General features: G+C 38.3%; 1 protein-coding gene across 1 annotated transcript in view; it reads right to left on the bottom strand.

Moving 5' to 3' along the window:
• Nucleotides 1-5,704: 5,704 nt before the first annotated feature.
• Nucleotides 5,705-21,993, bottom strand: part of PUDP (pseudouridine 5'-phosphatase) — a 74,666-nt gene continuing 58,377 nt past the window's right edge. Inside the window, exon 4 of the mRNA XM_075736303.1 lies at nucleotides 5,705-6,097. Coding sequence (XP_075592418.1) covers nucleotides 5,921-6,097 — 177 coding nt within the window. The 3' untranslated portion in view covers nucleotides 5,705-5,920. The remainder of the gene's footprint in view (nucleotides 6,098-21,993) is intronic.

Genomic DNA, 21,993 nt, shown 5'->3' with positions numbered 1-21,993 from the left:
TATGGATATATTTTCTACATTTATTTGTGCTCTGATGCTTCTCAAAGGTGATTTACACATCATCTTTTATTCTGGATTCCAACTGCTTAATTTTCTTTGGACTTTAAGAAACATGCTGCAGGAGGCTGACTTATCTCTATAAATCTCAGTGCCTCATAACACAGTGTCTTTCAGTATGTTTTTGACTTAGGTTTTGCTTCTATTAATGCAAAGATTTTCCCTCCATAATTATTGGGTTTACATTTTTGCTAAAGAGAAGTGGAAGACTTGACTCTTCTGTTTCCTCTTCCTTCCTTTCATTGGAGTGTTTGGTTCTAGGTGGTTTATACTATGGGTTGCTTCCTAGTCTCCAGCTCCTTTCTTCTACCATTTTGTTTTTCTCCATTAAATAATGCCCTCTCAGCTATTCTTTGAATCAAAGAAACTTTGGATATTGACAATGATCCGTTAATGTTTTGCTTCATGTTTTGGTTTCACATTGCAGATATTCTGGAGAAAGAGCGGCGAAGAGAGGAGTGAGAGCTAAAATGCTTTCTCCTTGGTGAGGCTTGTTTTAATCACGAGAGCAAGCCAACTAACATTTTGAATATGATGGCTCAGAGCCCATAGGTCCAAGGGCTGAAGAACAGAAGACGCCAACAGCCTTCCTCATACTATCTCCTGCCCTCTAAAATCTATTTTTCTTGTTGTGCTGAGCTACCTGGTGTGGCCACAGCCACCAGCACACCCAGTGAGCCCTGCAGCCGGGGCAGGCTCCTCACCTCTTGCAAGTTCTGGTATGGGCTTTAGTTTGAGTTCTCCTCTTCCTTCTGTTCTCCACTCTAATAAGGTGATCAGACCCACAATCTGTGAAGTGTCAGCCAAAGGGAAGGTTAACATGAAGTGCTGATGATAGCCATGTTTCTCTGGGGACAGAGAAGTGTGCTGAGAACTCCTTTCCCTCCACTCCAGTCTTCCCATTTATTTCCACTAATTGGGCGAAAACACAGTTCTACCCTCTCAATGTTGAAACAGGAAGTTCAGTGAAGTTACAAAGTGGTAAATTAGAAACAAATAAAAGGAAACAAATTAATTAGGAAAAAAGGTTTCTTTTTTGATTTACTTATTTTATTTTTAAGATTATTCTAATATTAAAATAGTAGAAACAAATAATTTTTTCAAATGGCCCATGGAATTGTGGAATTTAGTGCCTAGCTAATGTTTTTGATGTCTAGATTTATCAAGATTAAAAAAGTGGATTTCTGTATGGATAACCAACATCTAGAGCTAGTAATAAAGCAGAAAATTTCAAGCTTCATTCTCTAATTGTTAGAGATACGGATTAATCTTAATGCAGTGGAAAATAATTTCATTTCTTCTTACTATCAAGTTTCTTGCAACTTTTTCTGATTTAGCTAGTCTAGCTTCTGCTGAAGACATTTTTTGGAATACCTGCAACATGATTTTGATTCTGGGCAGAGGTTTCTATGGTTTAACTATAGCTTTCTTTAGAAAGACATCTAATCCAAATGAGGAATGAACATAGTAGCTTTTTCTGATCTTTATTTGTAGAAGGCAAATGCCAAGCTTCACAGAAGTCAGACTGCATTTTTAAATTAATTCTGTAACAATGCAATGAATTTTCACCTAAATATATTTGATGAAGCACCTGTTTATGTGTATCTTTGCAACCTGGAAATTCTACCAAGATTAATCCCATTGGAGTTCTAGTAAAATGTAAAACCTAATTCACTTGTGAGGCAAAAAGGAGTTTAAGTTCCAGTACAACACTTCTTACATCACAAACTTGCCTTTTTTTTTTTTTTTAAATATATATTTTCACGGCTGAATTTAGCTCCATCTTGCTACACTTATCCTATCTTCCAATGGTAAAAACTTGGTCATTAAGTTTTGTCTTTATTTTGTGGAGGCTGGAATTCTTCTCAGGATATGCCTGAAGCATATGTTCTATTTTAAGCCAAATAAAACTAAATGTATCCTTGAAATTAAGCTGGTGCGTACATTCTATGCTAAATAAAAATGAATTAAGCATGCACTTAAGTATTTGTTGGGATTGAAGTCTGCCTGCTGAGTTAGAGGATAGAGTTTTTGGATTAGTTTTTAACAGTCCTCTTCATGCAAACACAGATGGAGCATTCAAATGTCCTGATTGCTCACATGTCCTCATGATCTGTAGCCAGGATCTGGTATGTTTTTTTTAGTTCAGTCAGAACAGGACTTCATCTGGAAAGCAGCAGATGGAAGGAAGGGATCCAAGTTTTTAATCCTTCTTTTTTTCTTTTCTGAACAGATGTTGAGATGATCGAGCTACAGAGCCACAAATCCAACCAAAAAGTAGGTAAAGAAATACATACAAACATATGTTGATATTTGGTATATGGTTAATCAGGCAGGCTACAGTCACCAACTGCTGACATGAATATGACCTCTCATATGATGGAGATGACAGGATTTTACTTACTTACTTACTGTAGATGAAGAATTTAATTTTGTGTACTCTTTTGATTTCTCATTCAGTCAAGAGGGAAGCTAACCACAACACTGATCTTAATTTAACAACAGTCCAATGGTTCAGCACAGGACCAGGAAGTTGGTCAACAGCAAGCAGTAAAGTACACGGAAGGAAATTTTACTGAAAGGAGAGGAAGGTTATATACCATATGGCTCAGATTCACAGATTTCAGTTTAGGGCAATAATCTCACTGACAACTGTCAGGTGGAATATGAAATGCATGAAATAATAATTGTATGGGACAGGATTTACTGTTAAGAAGTGATAGTTTTCTGACTATTAATTCTCAGTAACAGATAAGGCTATTAAATTAGAATTGCAGGGTATGCTGATTTCATCATGGTGGTCCTGATGAAGTAATTCTGATTTTGTCAGTAATATATTTATTAATGTCTCTAGATCTTTAAAAAGAAAAGTAAACTGTAAATGAGACATGCTTATTTTTTATTTTTTGTAAAACTCCCCAGTTAAATTAAATATATGCAAAACTTTGAAAAAGTTACTAATTACAGCTTATTAAAGCTTGTTCTACCTAGTAACTTCCCTGTTAAAATTCAGTAATTATGAATGAAGGGGATCCCAACAGGCATCTGTTTTACACTTGAAAGCTCAGAATTATTGCTCTATAGTAACACTTTGTGTTATGTAACATAAGTCAAAGGAGGAATTATACAGCAATATTTCTGTTATCTTGTCTGGAAAGAAAGAAATGGAATTAATATTGGATGGGACAGGTAATTGTCACTGTACAAACATTATTCACTGCAATATCCATGGGCCTAAAGAAATAACATAATACACAAAATGCCTCCACTGAAAAATATTTGCCTTCCCCCCCCCCCCCCCCCCCAAAAAAAAAAAAATATTCTAGATACTTAGATGAAAAACATTTAACTAGAAACCATCATACTACATGTACTAAAAATCTTCTGGTACCATCCAGGTTATATTTGACTGACCATATGGAATAAAATTTTCTTTATTGTTTGAGGTATGAACAGACTACAGTAACAGAAATAATAACAGTCTAAAGAAGATGTAAATAATAACAGTCTAAAGAAGATGTAAAAGCTTGTTTTTTTTTTTTTATCCACAAGCAAAGAAATGTAAGGAAACTCACCCTGAATACTGAAGTATCTACGATTCATTAATTTTTGTTCCTAACAAAAAAACCTTCTACCTAAAACAGTTAAACACCAGAAATGCCTAGAAAAGATTTTGTGAAGATCACTGATAAACAGTTAATATTAAAAAAAAAAAAGAGGTCAGAGAAGTATTCTCATAATACTTGGAAATTCTCTTATTTGACATATTTTACACTCCTTGTCTATGGAGTTTGATATTTTACCAAGATTTTGGAGTATCTTATGGACACTCAATTAGAAATTCAGTTTTTTTAAATGCTGAATACAATCATTAATTTTATAAAACAGTCATAAATACCACATAATATAGTATTCTTTAGACAAGGTAAAAGACATTGCTTCCACCATGCCATATATGTACTTGTGGATTCCACAAAAATCTGTCTACACATCTAGCATTTTATAAGAGACCCTTACCCTTGTCCTGACAAGATGCCAGAAAGAGACAGAAGAGGGACAGATGACAACATAAACACTTTGTGGAAATGCAGAAAAATAAATTTTGAGTATTTAAATAAACCAAAACTACATTTTCTATATTTTAAAAATAGATAGCAAAACTCTCTCTAGGAACTTGGCCAAAAAAAAACCCCAAAAACCCAAACCCCCCAAAAAACCCCAAAAACCCCTCAAGGAGGTAAGAATGGAAAAGTAAAGATAGCCCAGAGAAAGCTATTTGAATACAAAGGAGTATAAGTCCTAACTTTATCAGAACTGAAGCAGGGAGACAGGATGATTCATTTCAAAAAAATGAAACAGAAGCCTACATGGCAACATGGAAAATGAGAAGAATATAAGGAAATGAAAGAAGGAAGATGCAAAGCATTTTGGTTAAACTGCAGAATCACATAACTTTGTATAGCTCCTAGCAAGCCTTCACCATGACAAAAAAGATAATGACAAAATTATAGAATAATGGACGTTGTAAGGCACCTCTGGAAGTCGTCTCATTCAACGTCTAAGAAGAAAACAAAAAAAGAAAACACAGAAAGTACAACAAAAAAAATACCCTGCAAAAAACTGGAAAAAAAAGACAACAGGATACAGAGGGGAATACATGGGCAAGTATAGGATAAGGAAATGGATAAACATGTTGATAGTGATAACTGTATCAAAAACAATGTAATGGGATAAAAGCTAATCCAGAACAGACTTCTGGTTAAGATCTAAACAGTAAGTCATTCAAGTCGAAACAGAACAAGAAGCTTCCACTGCAGTTACAATAAATTGTCTACATAGTTTCATAATATTCCCAGAAAACATTATGATGTGCAAATGTATTGGGTTTGCGTGGGAAGGTTTTGGTAGAGGTCGGGCTAGAGAGGTGGCTTCTGCGAAAAGCTGCCAGAAGCTTCCCCAATGTCCGTCAGAGCCAATGCCAGCCGGCTCCAAGATGGACCCACCGCTGGCCAAGGCCGAGCCCATCAGCAACAGTGGTAGCACCTCTGGGGTGACAGAGTTAAGATGGGGGGAAAAAACTGCTGTGCTGTACCCCTGCAGCCCATGGAGGCTCCATGGTGGAGCAGATATCCACCTGAAGCCTGTGGAGGACCCCACACCAGAGCAGTGTGTTCCTGAAGGACTGCACCCTGTGGAAGGGACCCACGCTGGAGCAGGGGCAGAGTGAGAGGAGTCCTCCCCCTGAGGAGGAAGAAGCGGCAGAGACAGCGTGTGATGAACTGACTGTAACCCCCATTCCCCGTCCCCCTGTGCTGCTGGGGGGGAGGAGGCAGAGAAATCAGGAGTGAAGTTGAGCCCAGGAAGAAGGGAGGAGTGGGGGGGAAGGTGTTTTAAGATTTGTGTTTATTTCTCATTAACCTGCTCTGATTTGATTGATAACAAATTAAATTAATTTTTCCCAAGTTGAGTCTGTTTTGCCTGTGACGGTAATTGGTGAGCGATCTCTCCCTGTCCTTATCTTGACCCACAAGATTTTTGTTATATTTTCTCTCCCTTGTCCAGCTGAGGAAGGGAGTGACAGAGCGGCTTTGGTGGGCACCTGGCCTCCAGCCAGGGTTAACCCACCACAGCAGAGAACAAGGCTGGATTCACTTCACAAGACAAAATGCTGATTTAATTTAGCATTTATCATGAGGACAAATCATAAACATTCCAGTCAACTTTCAAAGGTACTGTGTGGAAGAGTTGCTCTTTTTGTGCTCTAGTTTTGAGGAAGAGAGGAAAAGATGCAAAACAATCATAAAATCATAATAAAATTTCATTCCTGATCTCCAGTCAAGTGCATGTTCATAGACATTAGGCATTAATCATATGCTGGTAAACCAAACAGTTCTGGTTTGAAATCCTCCATGGAGTTCAGCAGTAGTGTTGCCTCCTTTTTAAGATCTGGATTCAAATTTTCATCTGGAATCATAACCACTTGCATTCCTGCTGCCAAGGCTCCTTTGACTCCAAGTGGTGAATCTTCAAACACAAGACACTGAGAAACAAGGAGGTGAGGGGAAGAAAATAAAGAATAATGTTACTTTGAAGTAATGAACTTTTAAACTTTTTTTTTTTAATAGAATTATCCCAAATAAAGCTTAGTAGGAAAGCTAAATTCAATTTCTGGCTTAGACACCCCTAATTAGAACAAGGGCAAACCTCTCAAATCGAACACCTGCTTGGTAATTAACGTTAAATTCATTTCAATTCAAAAAAACATCAACGTGCATACTTAAATCCCAGCAACTGGTTATTAAGATGTTCGTAAGTGATTTGTTTTATAGCGACAGGTTTAAGCACAAGCTTAAAGTAAAGGTAAAGCTTCTGTAATTCATTCCAGAATGTATATATATTGAGTTTGAATTTCTGGTCATGGACAATCCAAAGCAACCAGTGGCATCCAACCATCCAAAAAATGTGAGCTACACTGACAAGTGCTTTCTCACACTTCTGCAATTCAGACTGCATTTATTATCAGTATTATTAGCACTGCTACTTCTACTAATACCAAAAATACTGCCACAAGTAATTTCAGTAATTCAACATAGATGTTGGAACGGTTAGTGCAATTTTCCCCACACCCTTCAGACAGTGCAGTTCTTATCTCAAATTTCTCTGTCACGCATTAGGCCCTTCTCTACAGTCATTATTGATCTACCAAATCCCTTCCTACACACCCGGGAGGAATTTTCTTATCCTTTTCTTCACAACACAATAGACTGTGGCAACTAATACTGAATGGGTAAGAGTAACAATTTGCTAAACTTAGTCTAAGTTTTGACTGAATCCAGATATGACACACAGGGAGAACATACAACAGCATACTGCATCTTTTAGGCTCTCTAACACACAACTATTTCACCAGGGAAGATTAGGGATGCACAACGTTTGTTCTGCTGTGCTCTAAGACAACCAAGTTGCAACCTGCCAAATGTTCAAAGAAAACATTTTTTTAAGATGTATTAAATGTCTGCCTTTTATATACTGACGTGGTTCAGTCCCAGCCGGCAGCTGAGCACCACGCGCCGCTCGCTCAGCCCTCCCCCAGCAGGCTGGGGAGGAGAACGGAAAAACAACGGCAAAGCCTCGAGGGTTGGGATAAGGGCAGTTTACTGGGACAGCAAGGGAGAGGGAAACAATCAACAACAGTGCTGATAACAGATAGTAACAATGGGTGATAACAGAGAACAATTTACCGATCCAACAACCAACCGACCAGACACTCAACCCCTCCCAGAACTGCGTGGAAACCACGCCACCCCCACCCCACCCCGCCCGACTACCCCCCCCCCTTTTATGGTGAGCATGATGTCACATGGTATGGAATAGCCCCCGGCCAGCTTGGGTCACCTGTCCTGGCTCCTTGTGAAATTAACTCTATCCTTGCCAGAACCAGGACATACACCCATCTGTAACAGAGACTGTGGAAGAGGCAGAGGAGATCAATCTTTTCTTTCTGCTTTCTTTTCTTTTTAAAATATTGATTCTTGCCCATCAACATGTCAGCAACCACTTGGAGTCTGCCAAGAGAAAGTAAGAGGCTATCTTACATGTAATAAAGTAAAATCTAAGTAATGATTTTTAGTGAGCCAATGGAATCACGTCAATCTCTTTTGCGCTCATTTCCTTTATACAGCGACCAAATTCCAATTTGAACAATGTGGTATTTTCAAATGTTGCGCATTATCACTATTACTCACCACAAATATGTAACCAAGTGATCCGGCAAAGCTTGGAACAACTGCTATTAGAACGGAAGCACAGTTATGCCTATAGGTTTTGTTCTTGACAATACCTTAGTTCGTTACCCTAAGGACTGTGAGGACAGTAAATTAAACTCTTTGTCTTTTGAAGAGTAAGCTTAAATGTTGCACAAAACTGCATTATCAAGGCCTTTCAGGAACCTTTTCTAATCCAGCCCATACAAAGAAATGTACTTCACTGCTCTGCCTGGAAAGATCTAATTGACTTCCATGATGTCACTAAGCTTACTGTATGAGAGGAGCTGATGATTATGGAAGGCAATATGCATAATGAAAAGCTTAACTAATTCCCTGGAACTAGAAGCAATTAAAACTCTTAATTACCAAAGAAGCCAGGCAAATGACCCATAATTACAGTGGCTTTAATGTTACAGGCAATAAGTATACCAGGTCTTCCTTCAGTCTTTCTTGCTACTGACACTTATTGTCAACAGCACAATATTTTTAATGGATGACGAAAGGTTTACAGAGGTTCACATACAAAATGGATTTATTAACTTTGCTGCACAGAGATGTTATAAACTGTTCACTGTCCTGGCCCACCCACATACTAAATTTAGAGATACGAAAGCAGCCAAGTTCTTCCCCATTTTGCATAAGTATTGCAACATCAGCATCACTCCAACTGAGAGAGACAGATGAGATTTATACAGACTTCAGCTGAGATTCTGGCTGCTTCTCTGCATTATTTCTAAAACTTGTGTCACTGATCAATACTACTGCTATGAGATCTCTCAGAAGGTCATACTAATATAGGACAATTTTCACTTTGGAATGAACTAGATGGTTAAAAAAGTAAAGTAGTAAAGCATACTAATTTATATTTCACTCTATGAATCTGGAAAAAGAAAAATTAATCACTTAACCAAAGGAAGAAATAATAAAATCACTGCAGCATCTCATTACCTCATCTTCCTACATGAAATTTAAGAATATAAGAAAAGAATGTTAGTTAGACCCTTGGCATGTGCAGCAGACCCTCTCCAGCCTACACACTGTAAATGTCTGGATGGAATATTTATGTAACTAAAACAGAGATATCCATAACTGTTATTGCAATTAGTGATAACCAAGAAGTCTGGAAAGATAAAAGATTAAAATTAATTTTGAAATTAAGATTTTGAAAAACCTGTGTAGATAATACATATGCATGGGGAGTGCTTATTGAATAAATATCTTTGATGACATATGACACTACTGTATCAATACTAAAACAGAGACTAAAGATGGCATAATTTATACACATGGAACTCATCTACAAATTAAACACTACCATCTATTGTTCTATAAAGAAAGAATTAAAAGAAAATTTTCATCGTCTTTAAAATGGGTAATTATAGCTTCAAATTCTTTCACACTGTATTAGAACAATCTTCCCTTGCTGGTTCTGGTTGAGTCTGTTTAGGCCCTTAATCTCAGTGAAAACATTTGCAGACACAGGGACTAAACCACACATTTCAGCACTTTGTCTTTGAACCAGAGTCTTAGTGGTAAGAGTATTGAGCATTTCATTCCTTTTGACAAAAAGAGTGAGAAGAAAAGGAACTGAGTATTTGTTAACTCCTTCCTTTTCTTCCCTAAATATTTTTTTAATACATTATTATTTTTACATTGTATTCTCCATATGCTCCATGGGAAATAGCTACTATAGAATTGATGATAAAATATAAAGCTTCAGTTTTCATTTTTTTTCTGTTATCACTGTTGCATTTACCTTGTGGTCTGTTACACAAAACTAAGTTAAAATGACCCTGTTTCTGAGGAACTACTTACAGAATTTCTGACTCTCCCACCATGCATAAAACTCCATTTCAAAACTACCGTATGTATGTACTCTGACTTAAAAAAAATAACAAAAACAAACCACCCCAAAAAAAAAAAAATCAAAAGGCATTCTGGGGACAAAAGTGGTTAAAAATTAAGACTAATAATTCATTTTATTCTTCCCTACTGCTGAATGAAAGCAAAAAGGGAAAACAGTGGAATTTTGAGGTTTCAAATCAGAGTTTCAAAAAGGGCTGGTAAGACCTCTGAGAGGTTATTGCTATGTTCATTCTCCAACTTCTGAACAGGACCGGTCTCTTTCTGTGGTTGGTGAGAAGGGACAGTAGAAGATTATTGTATCTTCTGTCCTCAGATGACACAGAAACATTTGGTATCAGAATGTGACATACTATGTTTGGGGCTTCTTATGGATTGCATATTATACTTCTGTAACTTCTTTATTTATAATTGATTTTTCTCCTCTATGATCAAATCAACTAGTCAAAAGCGTGATGTGTTATTTGTAAAATTTGCACTCTGGAAACCTTATACATTGATTTACATATACATGCATAATGCAGTCTTCTATAAGCATTTAAGGCCTAATTCCAATTCCATCATATCACTAAGAAGTCCCCATTGATTTCAATGGGCATCAAAGTGAGCCTCAAAACAGGCTGCAGGAAGAAATCCACCAAGCACAGCCAGCCCACACTGATTTCACAATGACTGTTCATCTGTGTGAACCAGAACACGGTCAGACTTTTAATTTCTACAGGTAACTTGTGGACTGTTCACTTCCAAAAGTATTTTTACTTTTCTCATTGTGAAAAACTAGCTCATACTCTATGGTCATAATTCAAAACTAAGTAGAATCTAAGAAATAAATTATCAGTCTGAAAGATACTACTAATGCAATCATGGTTTTTGTTTTGTTCAACAACTGTTATCTCTTTTTCCTTCTTGGCTCAATTTTTTTTCAGATTTTCAAAATAATTCCACTACTGACCAACTGTGTCACTAGTGTGAGTGACCCAGGAATTTTCAAGAACCATAATATAATTCAGAATAGAACACAGACCCATCTATATCCCTTACAAAATGCTGAGATGCTGAAAAGATGCTGCTTATCATTTATGGGAGGTTGTGGAAATTCACAAAAAGAGAGAGGAAACACCATCAACTTCAATAACATGTCATAACACAGATGCTGGGCTATTTTTTAGGTAAATTGTGTTTTCTTTTTTCCTGCGCTTTGATATACAAAATATCTAGGAACAAGGGGAAAATGTATTTCTGGGTGACCCATTTACCACCAGAGTTACTTAAACATTATTGAATAAATGCATTTTAAATAGCTACAGTATTTGCAATTTTGGCCTCCACCTGTGTTAACTCTCTGAAAAATTAACAAAAAACAATAATGAAGTAACTTGATTAATGTTTCTCTCCTAATCTTTGGACTTACACTCTTCTCAGAAATAGTTGGGAAAAGTCTCAGTAGCAGTAATGAAGTACATTTCATTTTATTTCAAGGACATATGCCAGTTTGGCTAGCCAGGGATAACAGAATCATATTAAATATGCTGTTTAAGAAAATTATGCAGCTTACAGCCCCACGACTTAGTTCCATTAAGGAAAATGAGGAGTAAGTCAAGATGTTTTTAAATGCTATAACAAATGAACAAACAAGTTGGAAACATCATCAAATGAATAAGGCATCAGAGTATCCAGAATACTAACTACCAGCCACCATTCTTTATGATTCAATGTTTCATATTAAGAACTGTTTGGAAATTATACGCACATATGCTTTTTAATTCAGATATTTATTAACTGGCTACTAGGAGTACATTGCAGACCAGCGTAAGAATCAAATTATTTACCAGAAGACTTATAAGATAAAACCAAAAATCATTAGCATAATTAAAAAAATGGAAAAAAAGGAAGTGTGTTACATCTCCACATAATTAGATTACTCTGCATTTCCAGCTCTTGCATTTATGCCACTTCACATTTCAGCCCACACCAGCAGCTACTCTCTCACAAACCAGTTCACAGGATGTTATCTTAAGGTGGGACAGAAGAAGTAAAATGGTTTGGATGGGGAAGAAGGAGGAGAAATTTCAAATTTCTTGCTTGTTTTCCCGACTCGATCAAGTGAAAGAAAGTGCTTCTGTGAGTGACAGTCGGACCCAGACACAGCGGCTCTGTGAGGCAGGGAGAAGGTCACATTTACATGCGGGGTTACTCTGATCATTCCGGATGGCTGGAGCACTCTTTTCACAGAGGATTGTGTGTTTAGAGGACAGCACACTGGGAACTTTGTATGGCAACTTGTGTTACAGGCCTCAAGAAATTCCCAGGCGTTTCTGAAACAGTGTCCAATTATCCTGGCAGCAGAAATCTAACTCAATCAACTGCGGCTTGGATTAGCCATAGAAGAGTATTGTTCTCTTACGGAGGACACAAGGCAAATACTCAAGATGCTCTCTGCTGAGGCTACTCATGCTGTGTAACATTTCTAAAAGTGGCCTAGAAAGGAATTCTGTGCAATGAAATAGTTAATCTGTGCTGCTGTCCCACACGGAAGTATCTTTACTAACACCAGTGACTTTCTTGACATGTAATACACAACACATTCGAGTACCTGCACCTTATATGCAGAGCTCAGAACCGCAGGATAATTTACACTGGAAGGGATCCCTGGAGGCCACCTAGAACCACCCTTACTCAACACACGTCCAGCCAGAGCCGGCTGCTCAAGGCCTTGACCAGGTGAGCTTTGAGCATCTTCAAGGATGGAGATTCCACATACCTCCTGGGCAACCTGTTCCCGTATTTCACCACCCCTATGGTGAAAATGGTTTTCCAAGCACCTAGCAGGAGTTTCCTGAGTTCCAGCTTGTGCCTGTTACCTACTGCACAATCACTCTGCACCTTGCAGAAGAGGCTGGTCCAATCTCCTGAGCAAACACATCAATGATATGGACTAGGTACATCCAAAGAAGGAGCTGTTTTGATGAATCCAAATTCTAAGTTTCAAATTGAAACTAAGTATCAAAAATATTTCCCGAATAAATGCAATGACTTTTTTGCCACAGTGAATGCCTACAAAGTCGCAGATGCACCACAGCAGGCTGACGATGGCGCATATCCTTCCCTGTTTTGTGGAACAGTGGTGTACACCACCACTCGCCTACAGCTGACTCAGCAGGTACTGCAGAAGGCAGCTGATTCTCACGGAGCCATCCAATTTTTTCAAGCAGCGCAATTTTTTGGCAGTAGTTTCTTCTTGTTCTATAACATCTCCTTGACCAGTGTTATTTTCCCTCACAGAAAGACCAGCCTGCATACTGAAATGTACATTAATCTGATCTAAACAGAATCTTAATTATTGTACAATCTTTGACAGAAGTGTTAATAACAACCCACATATGTTTCAGACAGAAATTAATTTCCTAATTTCTTCAGTAAAGAAAGAAAGGGTGAGAAGAGGCATTCACCTGTAAACAGGTTTTCATTGGGAGTGAAAAAAGAGTCATGGAAAAGGTCTTTTTCTATCCAGTACAAGGTTCTCACTGAACTGTACAGGACACAGTGTCACCAGTCTGGAGTGACTTGGTGAGATGTAGCTGGGTTACACTTTAACTCTTCATGATCAGGAAGAAAAGCATGTTTATTTCAAACTTCAAACTGCCAAAGTTACCTTTTTTAGAATATTTAAGATTAATAGCATAAAACTCCAAGCACGAAGCCACAAACTAGCAACTTTAAGTAAAATAAACAAAACACTAACAACAGTCTAATTATAATTATCTACATATTTCAACTACTGGAAACAAATACTTATATTAAAAATGACAATTCTCTGTTCTCAAGATAGATTTTCTAGAGGAAGGTGGACAACAAAGTACAAAAGCAAGATGGGAAAAATATTAACTCCTAATTTGTTGGATTTGGGTAAACACTTGAACTGAATCTTAAAGACCCTCTGTTGGAAATTGGTTTGAGTAACTTTTAAAAGAAAAAAATAACCATTTTTTATGATATTGCTTGGAAGAATAACTTAATAGTACTGGCTTCACAAAAAATAAGAGAATGAAAGCAGGAAATTAAAAGCTGTTTTTATTCCAGTACAAACCAAAACCAAGAAAAACTCCTAAAATCTTTAAAAATATAGTATCTTGGAAAGAGTCACACCTCATAAGAGGGTTAAAGAAATGGAAGAGCCAAAGAAGAGGAATAAACTTAAGATAATCAGCATTAGGAAGAACCATTAGAATCTGAAATAAACACACTATTTTGAAAAAGGAAATAAAGTAACATCATAAAGAGATGCAAACCTGTAAACCTTCAGTTTTTGAAACACAATAGTACTAAGGTCTATGAGTCTGGGTCATTTCAGGGGACATCTGCTACAACAGAATTACCTCAATGTTTTCTTTTGAACTCATTGATATTCAAAGCGCTATTTCCACTACAATATGAACTGGTAAAATAGCAATAGTATTAACAGTAATTGTTATAAAATTAGTCTGTTACATCTATGCAAGGATAATAGATGCTTCAATTTAATGTATTTCTATCATATGCCATTAGATTAAATTCCATGTACATGTTTAAGATAAAAGCAAAAGTGACCATATTAGACAATTTTCTCCTAATTCAGCTCCTCACCTGTTCCTAGGAGGGAATTTCAAAAGTAACTGAGCCAAACTAATGCTTTGCTGCCAAGGAAAGGTTCTTTCTTCCTTCTCTTTCTCTAATCTCCTGTTAACCGGTGTATGCTTCCATCTGTCTCCCAGTGACGGGTGTTGTGTTTGTGTGCCCTTCTGTGAGTCAACTCTGTACCCTAGTAGAAAACTATTCTCCTATTAGGCTCATAAACTGGAGAACAACCACGTAACAGCTGGGAGTGAACAGGAAGACTGAAGAGGAATATAAATCCTCCTTTTTGGGCAATGTTTAAATCATAGAGGCATTCATCCCTTCAAACTGCAGTCTTATTCCTGGCAAGCCTTGCATTTGCCTAGAGCAGACCGTATGTAATAACACAAAATGGCTCTGCAAAGTTTTGCACAACCTGCTCTTTCAACACAAGCCCAGCTGTGGGCATGGGATTACAGTTACGACCGTCACAATTCCAAAATTTATTCTGCCACTGCAATCTAAAAATATCACATCTGAAATGAAATGCCTCATTACATCAATAATCAGATCTATTTAAGTAACTGCCCTCATGATTTCAAAAGATGATTTCTCAGCCCCTTAGTTGGCAAAGCTGCTTTGACAGTGCAGGCAAACAGAGCTCAGAACTCAACATTTCTTACATTTTCTCTACCTGGAAAAGTATTTCTGTCTGCTACATATAGTATTTCTAAAGAACATGAAATCTATCACCAAAAGTAACAGAATAATAAACACCATATTTCTACATATACTATGTATGAATACTCCTTTTCAACTATTTATTATGAGAAACAATTAATTCAATGGAGAGCACTCTCCTAACCCTGATTGAGGGATTAATTTTAAGTGCACAGCAAGATCTACTAGATCTTTTTTTACAATTATTATTGGTAAAAAAAAATGCATTAAGAATAAGAGGAAAATTTAAAAAATAGGTCAAAATTATTTTTTAAAGAGTTCAGTAGAGAAGTAATCTCTTTCACATTGTTCTCTATCTTGTTTTTATCACCTTGCTTTGTTTATTTTAGGGAAGCAATAATTATCTAGGTATTTCAAGCTATGAAAACTGTAAGATGGAAAGCCAGTGAATGTCAAGCAGTTTTATGTGAATCAATCATTAAAACAGACTACTCCTCTAAAAAATTTCTTTCCACTGTCAACTCCAAGTTCAAATGTTCCTATAAATATGAAAATTAATACACTCTTACAATGAATTCACATGTAGAAAGTTATTTAAGTCCTTATCTCCTGTTGCAATATATTTCAAAACACTTCTGTCAAAACTTCCCTAATAATATCGTCCAGCTATTTAAAAGACTGCATGGAAACACTTTTTAAAATGCACTGATGACCCACAGTTATCAAGTTGTGCCTATTTTTCCTATTAGACCAGCTCTACCAGAGAAGAGAAGGCTACTAGTCACCTCAACCAAAGGCAATCAGTTCTTATTTTGACTCAAAAAGCATGCTTACAGGAAGAATAAAAGGTCATTTTCAGTGAAAGGAATAAGAGGCGCAAGATGTAAGGGAATGTTTCAGAGTACACAATGAACAAAAATAGAAAAACATGCTTATTTAACATTGTGTATGTATGCGTGTGTATAAATACATGGTGTATATATGGTCTCTATACAGAAAGTCTCTTTCTCTGTAGCCTAAGGCTTATTCAGTTTAATATATGTTAGATTAGTAACTAACACAGCCATGACACTGGCTTAACATTAACATTAGTTTGAGAAGACTAGCCATGGTATCAGCATGCTAACTATGCTTGTCACACAACTTTGCCATAAGTAACTTCTTTCGGGTACTCAGTCCTTCAAAAAAACAAGTTTATCATTATCTATGTTCTCATCAGCTTTTTCTTAATATCATTTTTATTTAAAAAAACCTCTCATCTGTATATTTCAATCAGAAATAATGTCCAGATGTCAACAGGGTATAAAGCTGACAGATGGCAGACTAATTTAAAAGGAAAACTACCACCTATCTGCCTGTAAATCAACCTCTCATGGGCAAAGTCCTCAAAACACTGCAACAGGCCATATGCTTAAGTGAAAAGTACTTGCTCATCCAACACAATAATGATTTTATATTAAAAGTAAGAATCACCACTTAACCTAACGAATCCACTGGTCTGAAGTATCCTGCATTTGCTGACCTTCAACAGTTTGAGTGAGTCTTTGGAAAAGAGATGAGGGTTGATTTCCCGTTTAAACTAAACGTGTCCATTTCTCTGTGACTGTTGAATTGTTACTCTAAAGCTTACTGCCATATTATTGTGCTACTATGTTAGGGATTACAGATGCCCACACATAATATACATACATACTCACACAGAAAATAAGCAAATGCTCCATAAATCTTGTATGGACTCAGAATCACAGGATCCCAGGATGGCTGAAGTTGGAAGAGACCTCTGGAGGTCATGTGGTTCAACTCCCCATTGCTCAAGCAAGGACACCCATAGGCAGCTCTCCAAGGAGGGAGACTCCACCACCTCTCTGGGCAACCGGTGCCAGTGCTTGGTCAGCCTCACAGTAAAGAAAGAGTTTCCTGATGTTCAGAGGGAACCTCCTGTGTTTCAGGTTGTGCCCATTGCCTCTGCTCCTGTCACTGAGCACCACTGAAAAAAGCCTGGCTCCATCCTCTTTGTACCCTCCCTTCAGGTTTTTATATATATTAATAAGATTCCCCTGAGCCTTCTCTTCTCCAGGCTAAACAGTCACAGCTCGCTCAGCCTTTCCTCATACAAGAGATGCTCCAGTCCCTTCTTCATCTCTGTGGCCCTTTGCTGGACTCCCTCCAGTAGCTCGTCCATATGTCTCTTGAACTGGGGAGCCCAGAACTGGACACAGTACTCCAGATGTGGCCTCACCAGTGCTGAGTAGAGGGGCAGGATCACCTCCCTCAACATGCTGGCAACCCTCTTCACCATCAGACACCTTTGCCACAATGGCACATTGCTGGTTCATGGTCAACTTGGTGTCCAACAGCCATCATAATTATCTTTTTTCTGAGAGTAAGAAATCAATTTGCTTTTCTTTCCTGTTCAAAAGTGTGTAGCCACACTCTCTGGTGCAGACACAGATGGCACTGTAATGGAACTTCTAAATTTAAGGGCTTGAATGACAAATACGCAAAAAATAGAGACAAAACATATTGCTAAGTGACCATTACAGAACTTATGATGAGAATATAAAACACTCCATTAGGAAGTGTCTTGGTCACCCAAATACTTATATAAACACACTTCTTCACTGTTAAGTCAAAGGCAAATTGCCTTCTCTACAAAAGCTTGCAGTCAACTTACAAACAAGCAGCTGAATAAGAATTAATGTGCTTAGATACTTATTTTGGGAAAAAACTAAGTTGTGTCTGCCTAAGCATAGCCCACCTCTCTTTTCTTCTTTTTAAAATCAAATTATGTGTATTTATCTACTAGCAAGACTACCATGGCATGCCGCAAACAGTTATTTTATATTGCTCTAACCTTCACAACACACGACCTGAAAGAAACCACCTCTAATATGGCAACACAATCAGTTCAGAAATAGATGCTGCCACAGGTATTGCCAAGAATCTGGATAAATTGACAGGCAGCTGAGTGCTACGAGCGGCATTTTGCTGATAACTTGGAAGCTTCAGCTCCCAAACAGTATATAAGGATTCCCTGGGGAAACCAGACTGCAGCAGGTATGTCAAGGTGACAAAGTATCACTGCCACACAATCCACTGAAAGATATGTTCTGGCTACCAGGTAAAATATGCTCTGACTACAAAAAAAAAAAGGAGGACAGGCTGTCAGGTGAAGAAGCAAAGGAGAATCTCAAACACCATGATTCAGTATACAGGAAATATCTCAAGTAATCTTTTTTCCCCATCTTTTCTGACTACAAGTTGTAGTGCTTTCTATTATATTTTAAAACTTTGTTAATTGATTTCAGCTACTTCTGATACAGTGAGATACAGGTAAGACTCATTACTGAATAGAGAAAATTTATAAATCAAATCGCAAATACGTCTAAAGAGTGAGGATTGAAATTTCTCATCCATACATAGACTGTCTTGGGGATATATGTGCTGGGTTTGCAGGTCTTGAAGGTGTAGCTAAACACATTGGTTTTGTATTCTTCAAAGGTTTGTAAGTTCTAGTCTAGGAAAACAATGCAAGAAAAGACACTAAAACTTCTATTTTCTCCATTGACCCTGCATTTGCAGATAAAACACCTCAATACTTTCAAAGTCAGAGAGAACAGTCTTCTCATTGATAAGTAAAGTAGCAATTTAACAAGTAGTTTTATGGAATATCAGGAGACAATGGGATAAAACCAGAAAGAAACAATTACTCTATCTAGAACTACTGTTATTATAATCTCAACCAGGTCAAGTTTTAACTTTGTTACCAGAAGAAACAGGAAGAAAATCTTACAAAATCAAGTGACAATTGTCATTTTGAGTTTCTTCAGATTAGCAGCATCTTGCATCTAGATAGAGAGCAAAGACGCTCATGACACTCCAAATGCTTTTCTCAATCAGATATTCTTGTGCTCAGCAGTCGCAGTGCTGCAGGCTGCCAGCTGAGGTTCTTCACTCCCACGTGTTCTCCTACTTCCCTATTGATTAAAAAAAGTTTTTCTCCCTGCTTTGGGTGCCTTCCTAACTACCCTCCTTGGAGCAAAGGAGGACAGTTTAGGTAGACAGTTTTTAATTAATAAGAATCTTTCCTTCCAGATCTTCTGTGGTTGTGAAACATTACATTACTAATAAGTCCAAAGAGCATCTGTGGAACTTTAAGAGTTAAAATTGCCAAGTATGTTTCTACAGAGAGGGATATATTTTGTATATTGAAAATATTTGTATATTTTCATATCTAGAAATACAAATGTATATGCACACATGTTAGTTTATGCAATACAAGGGCTTGTCTTTGCACACAAGAAGCAGGGCAGGACCAACAAGGGCAGGTGAAGGAGACTGAATGACACCCTGCCCAGCTGCTCCCAGGACCCCCCAGCAGCCAGCAGCCTACTAGAAGCTCACCCCTGTGTGCCTGATGGGGTGGGGGAGACCCAGCAGCCCTGCTGGGGCAGTGGAGGCCTCTGGCCCAGCCACTCCTGGTGCCACAGGAGTCCCTGGGAGCCCTGGGACACATCAGTAGGAGAGGCTCTATGGGTCGAGGTTCCCCATGGGAATGGGAGACAGAAGGGGCTGGTGGGGTGCAAGCAGGGGCCATCAGTCCACGTGCTCAGCCTTGCTTGTGCCAGCCACTGCAGCCTGTCCTGTCTCCTCCAATTAAACTCCATTTCTGACGGTTTTCCTGGTAAGGAAAACTATTGTGCATGCACTTGTGTGTGGAGGTCTCAGTGCCAGCCCTGCTGTGGGACCAGGGGTCCCATGTGCCCACAGTGCAGCACCTGCAGCAAGGGTGGGTGAACAAGTGAGCGTTGCAAGCACTAGTGAATGACACGCTGGACTAGCTGGCATGTGGTGAAGTGGCCTGGGAGCCACATACGAGAGCACAGGCAGCGCTGGCTCTTGGAGGGACAGGGTAGCCCTGGCCAGATGCTGCAGACACATGGCGTCTGGGGCTGTCGGAGAGACCCGTCTGTGTGCGCACGAAAGACCGTCTGTGGGAGGTGATGGGGAGAGCACAAGGATCGGGTGATAGGGGAAAGCACAAGGATCCAGGACCACCACATGGGCTGTGTCTAAGCCATCCACTGCGTGGGTGTGGGTGAGAGGAAAGGGAGAAGTATCTGCACCGAGGGCTAGAGTGGGGCTGTGGCCTTGGGGGCTCATGCCTCCAGCTGCCAACAGCTGGGTAGATTGGGATCCGGGGCCAGCTGAGTGCCTAAATCTAGCTGCTGGAGGGATCCTCAATGCACATATGTATGTACTTTGCACTAATAGACCTTCATCCTAATCAGCCAGTGAGGGGAACAGGATGAGGCCATTGGTGCTCTTTGTGCTTGTGCAAGTGCTGAGCGTCTGCCGTGCTGTTCTGTGGGGCTGGCACGTGTATGTGCATAAATGCACATCGTATATGCTGTGTGTGCTCGTGTGACTCTTGGAAATACGCTCTCAGCCTCACAGCTGGCTGGATTTGGTGCCATGGAGCTGCTGCAGCCTTGCTTCTATCAGGCTCCTGGATTCGACACATTTGTTATATACAAATGCATATTATGTAGTATATAGTTTAAAATATGTATCTGCATATATCTCTATAAAGATATATATCTCCATATATATATATACAGATATAAAACTGCATGCATTTATATAGCTAACATCAAATGCAGTAAAATATCAAGAATAGTAACTCAGGAAAGGCTCGGGAGAAAAAGGCAACTTCCACAATACTTTCCCAGGACTGAAGCAAACCCCCAGGATGATGGGGATTTGGCAGGAACTAAAAATGTTTTTCAATTCCATATAAAAGTACCACCAGCACAGTATCAAACATGTTTTGGGAAGGCATTGGTAAACCAAAGTTAGCAATCTTAAATTCTACATTATCTGATATTTCACTGTCATTGTTCAACCTAATTCAAACATACGAAATAACACTTTGCTTGCCTGAGTGACTTCTAATTGGAAAATGCAACGGGTGAGCTCCTTGTTTAAACTTCCTAACAGATTTAGCAAAATCAGCAGTAATTCATACCCCACACTTCCATGTGACTTTGCTGTTATATCCTGAAGTATCTCCAATAGGTATCAGACACAGTAAAGTGTACCACTCAAAATTGTATCCAGTTGCCTACTGTTTTCTCCAAGTGCTTCCTTCCCAGGAACTGCTGCTGAATCTGAAGAAGGCACACTGGAAAAATTAAGACAGATTTTTGTTTTTATTCCTCCCAGTGTCTGTCTGCATTCCACTAAAAATGGGTTTCTAAACAACTAACAAATTATTTTCTACTTTTTTAATTAATCGTAACATCAATGACCACAGCCAAGCTCTAACTATTTTTACAATACTGCTTCCAATGCCTTTTATCAAAAGAAATGCTAGTCAACTTTGTTGTTGAGGTTGGAATATAGGATAGATTTGTCTTACACATTTGTGCATGAAAGTGACAAAACACTGATGAATCCAGAAGATAAACATAAGTGTCGGTCTGAAAACATAGATTTAGGTTCTCTAAAATTCTTAAGTTTATTGATACTAGCAAAAACTTATGAAGGCAATAGAAGGTTTGGCACTTCCTTGTCTGCACCATGAACATGTGTACTCGTTGAAGGATCACAGCATTTTTAACTTTTTACCAATTGAGGTGATTTTTATTTGTGTTCTCCACAGAAAAATGCAAACTGTGTGGAAGACCCATAAAAAAAGATATTTGCAAATAAAATGAGAGCCGCAATCAACTGAAATAGTACTGAGTCTTTTGCTGTATTTATAAAGAAATGCAAAAAGATGGTTGGTTTGTTTGTTTTTGTCAGGCAACAGAAGCTTTTAATATCTCTAGTCATTCAGACCTTCGACTGAGATTTATTAACCTGTCAAACAAAAGCAATTTTACAACATATACAATTGCAGTTCATTTCAGAACATTTATTGCTCTGTAAACAGAAAATCCACATTCTCCTTAAACAATCTGTCCCTTTTCTTCTTCTCCTTGAAGCAGGAAGGAAGGCATGGTAGAGAAAGAAATTCTAAGTGTAACAG

The sequence above is a fragment of the Balearica regulorum genome, chromosome 1 (assembly GCF_011004875.1).
Source record: "Balearica regulorum gibbericeps isolate bBalReg1 chromosome 1, bBalReg1.pri, whole genome shotgun sequence".
NCBI lineage: Eukaryota > Metazoa > Chordata > Aves > Gruiformes > Gruidae > Balearica > Balearica regulorum.
Note: the sequence above shows the minus strand (reverse complement) of the source record. Positions and strands in the feature narration are given on the sequence as shown.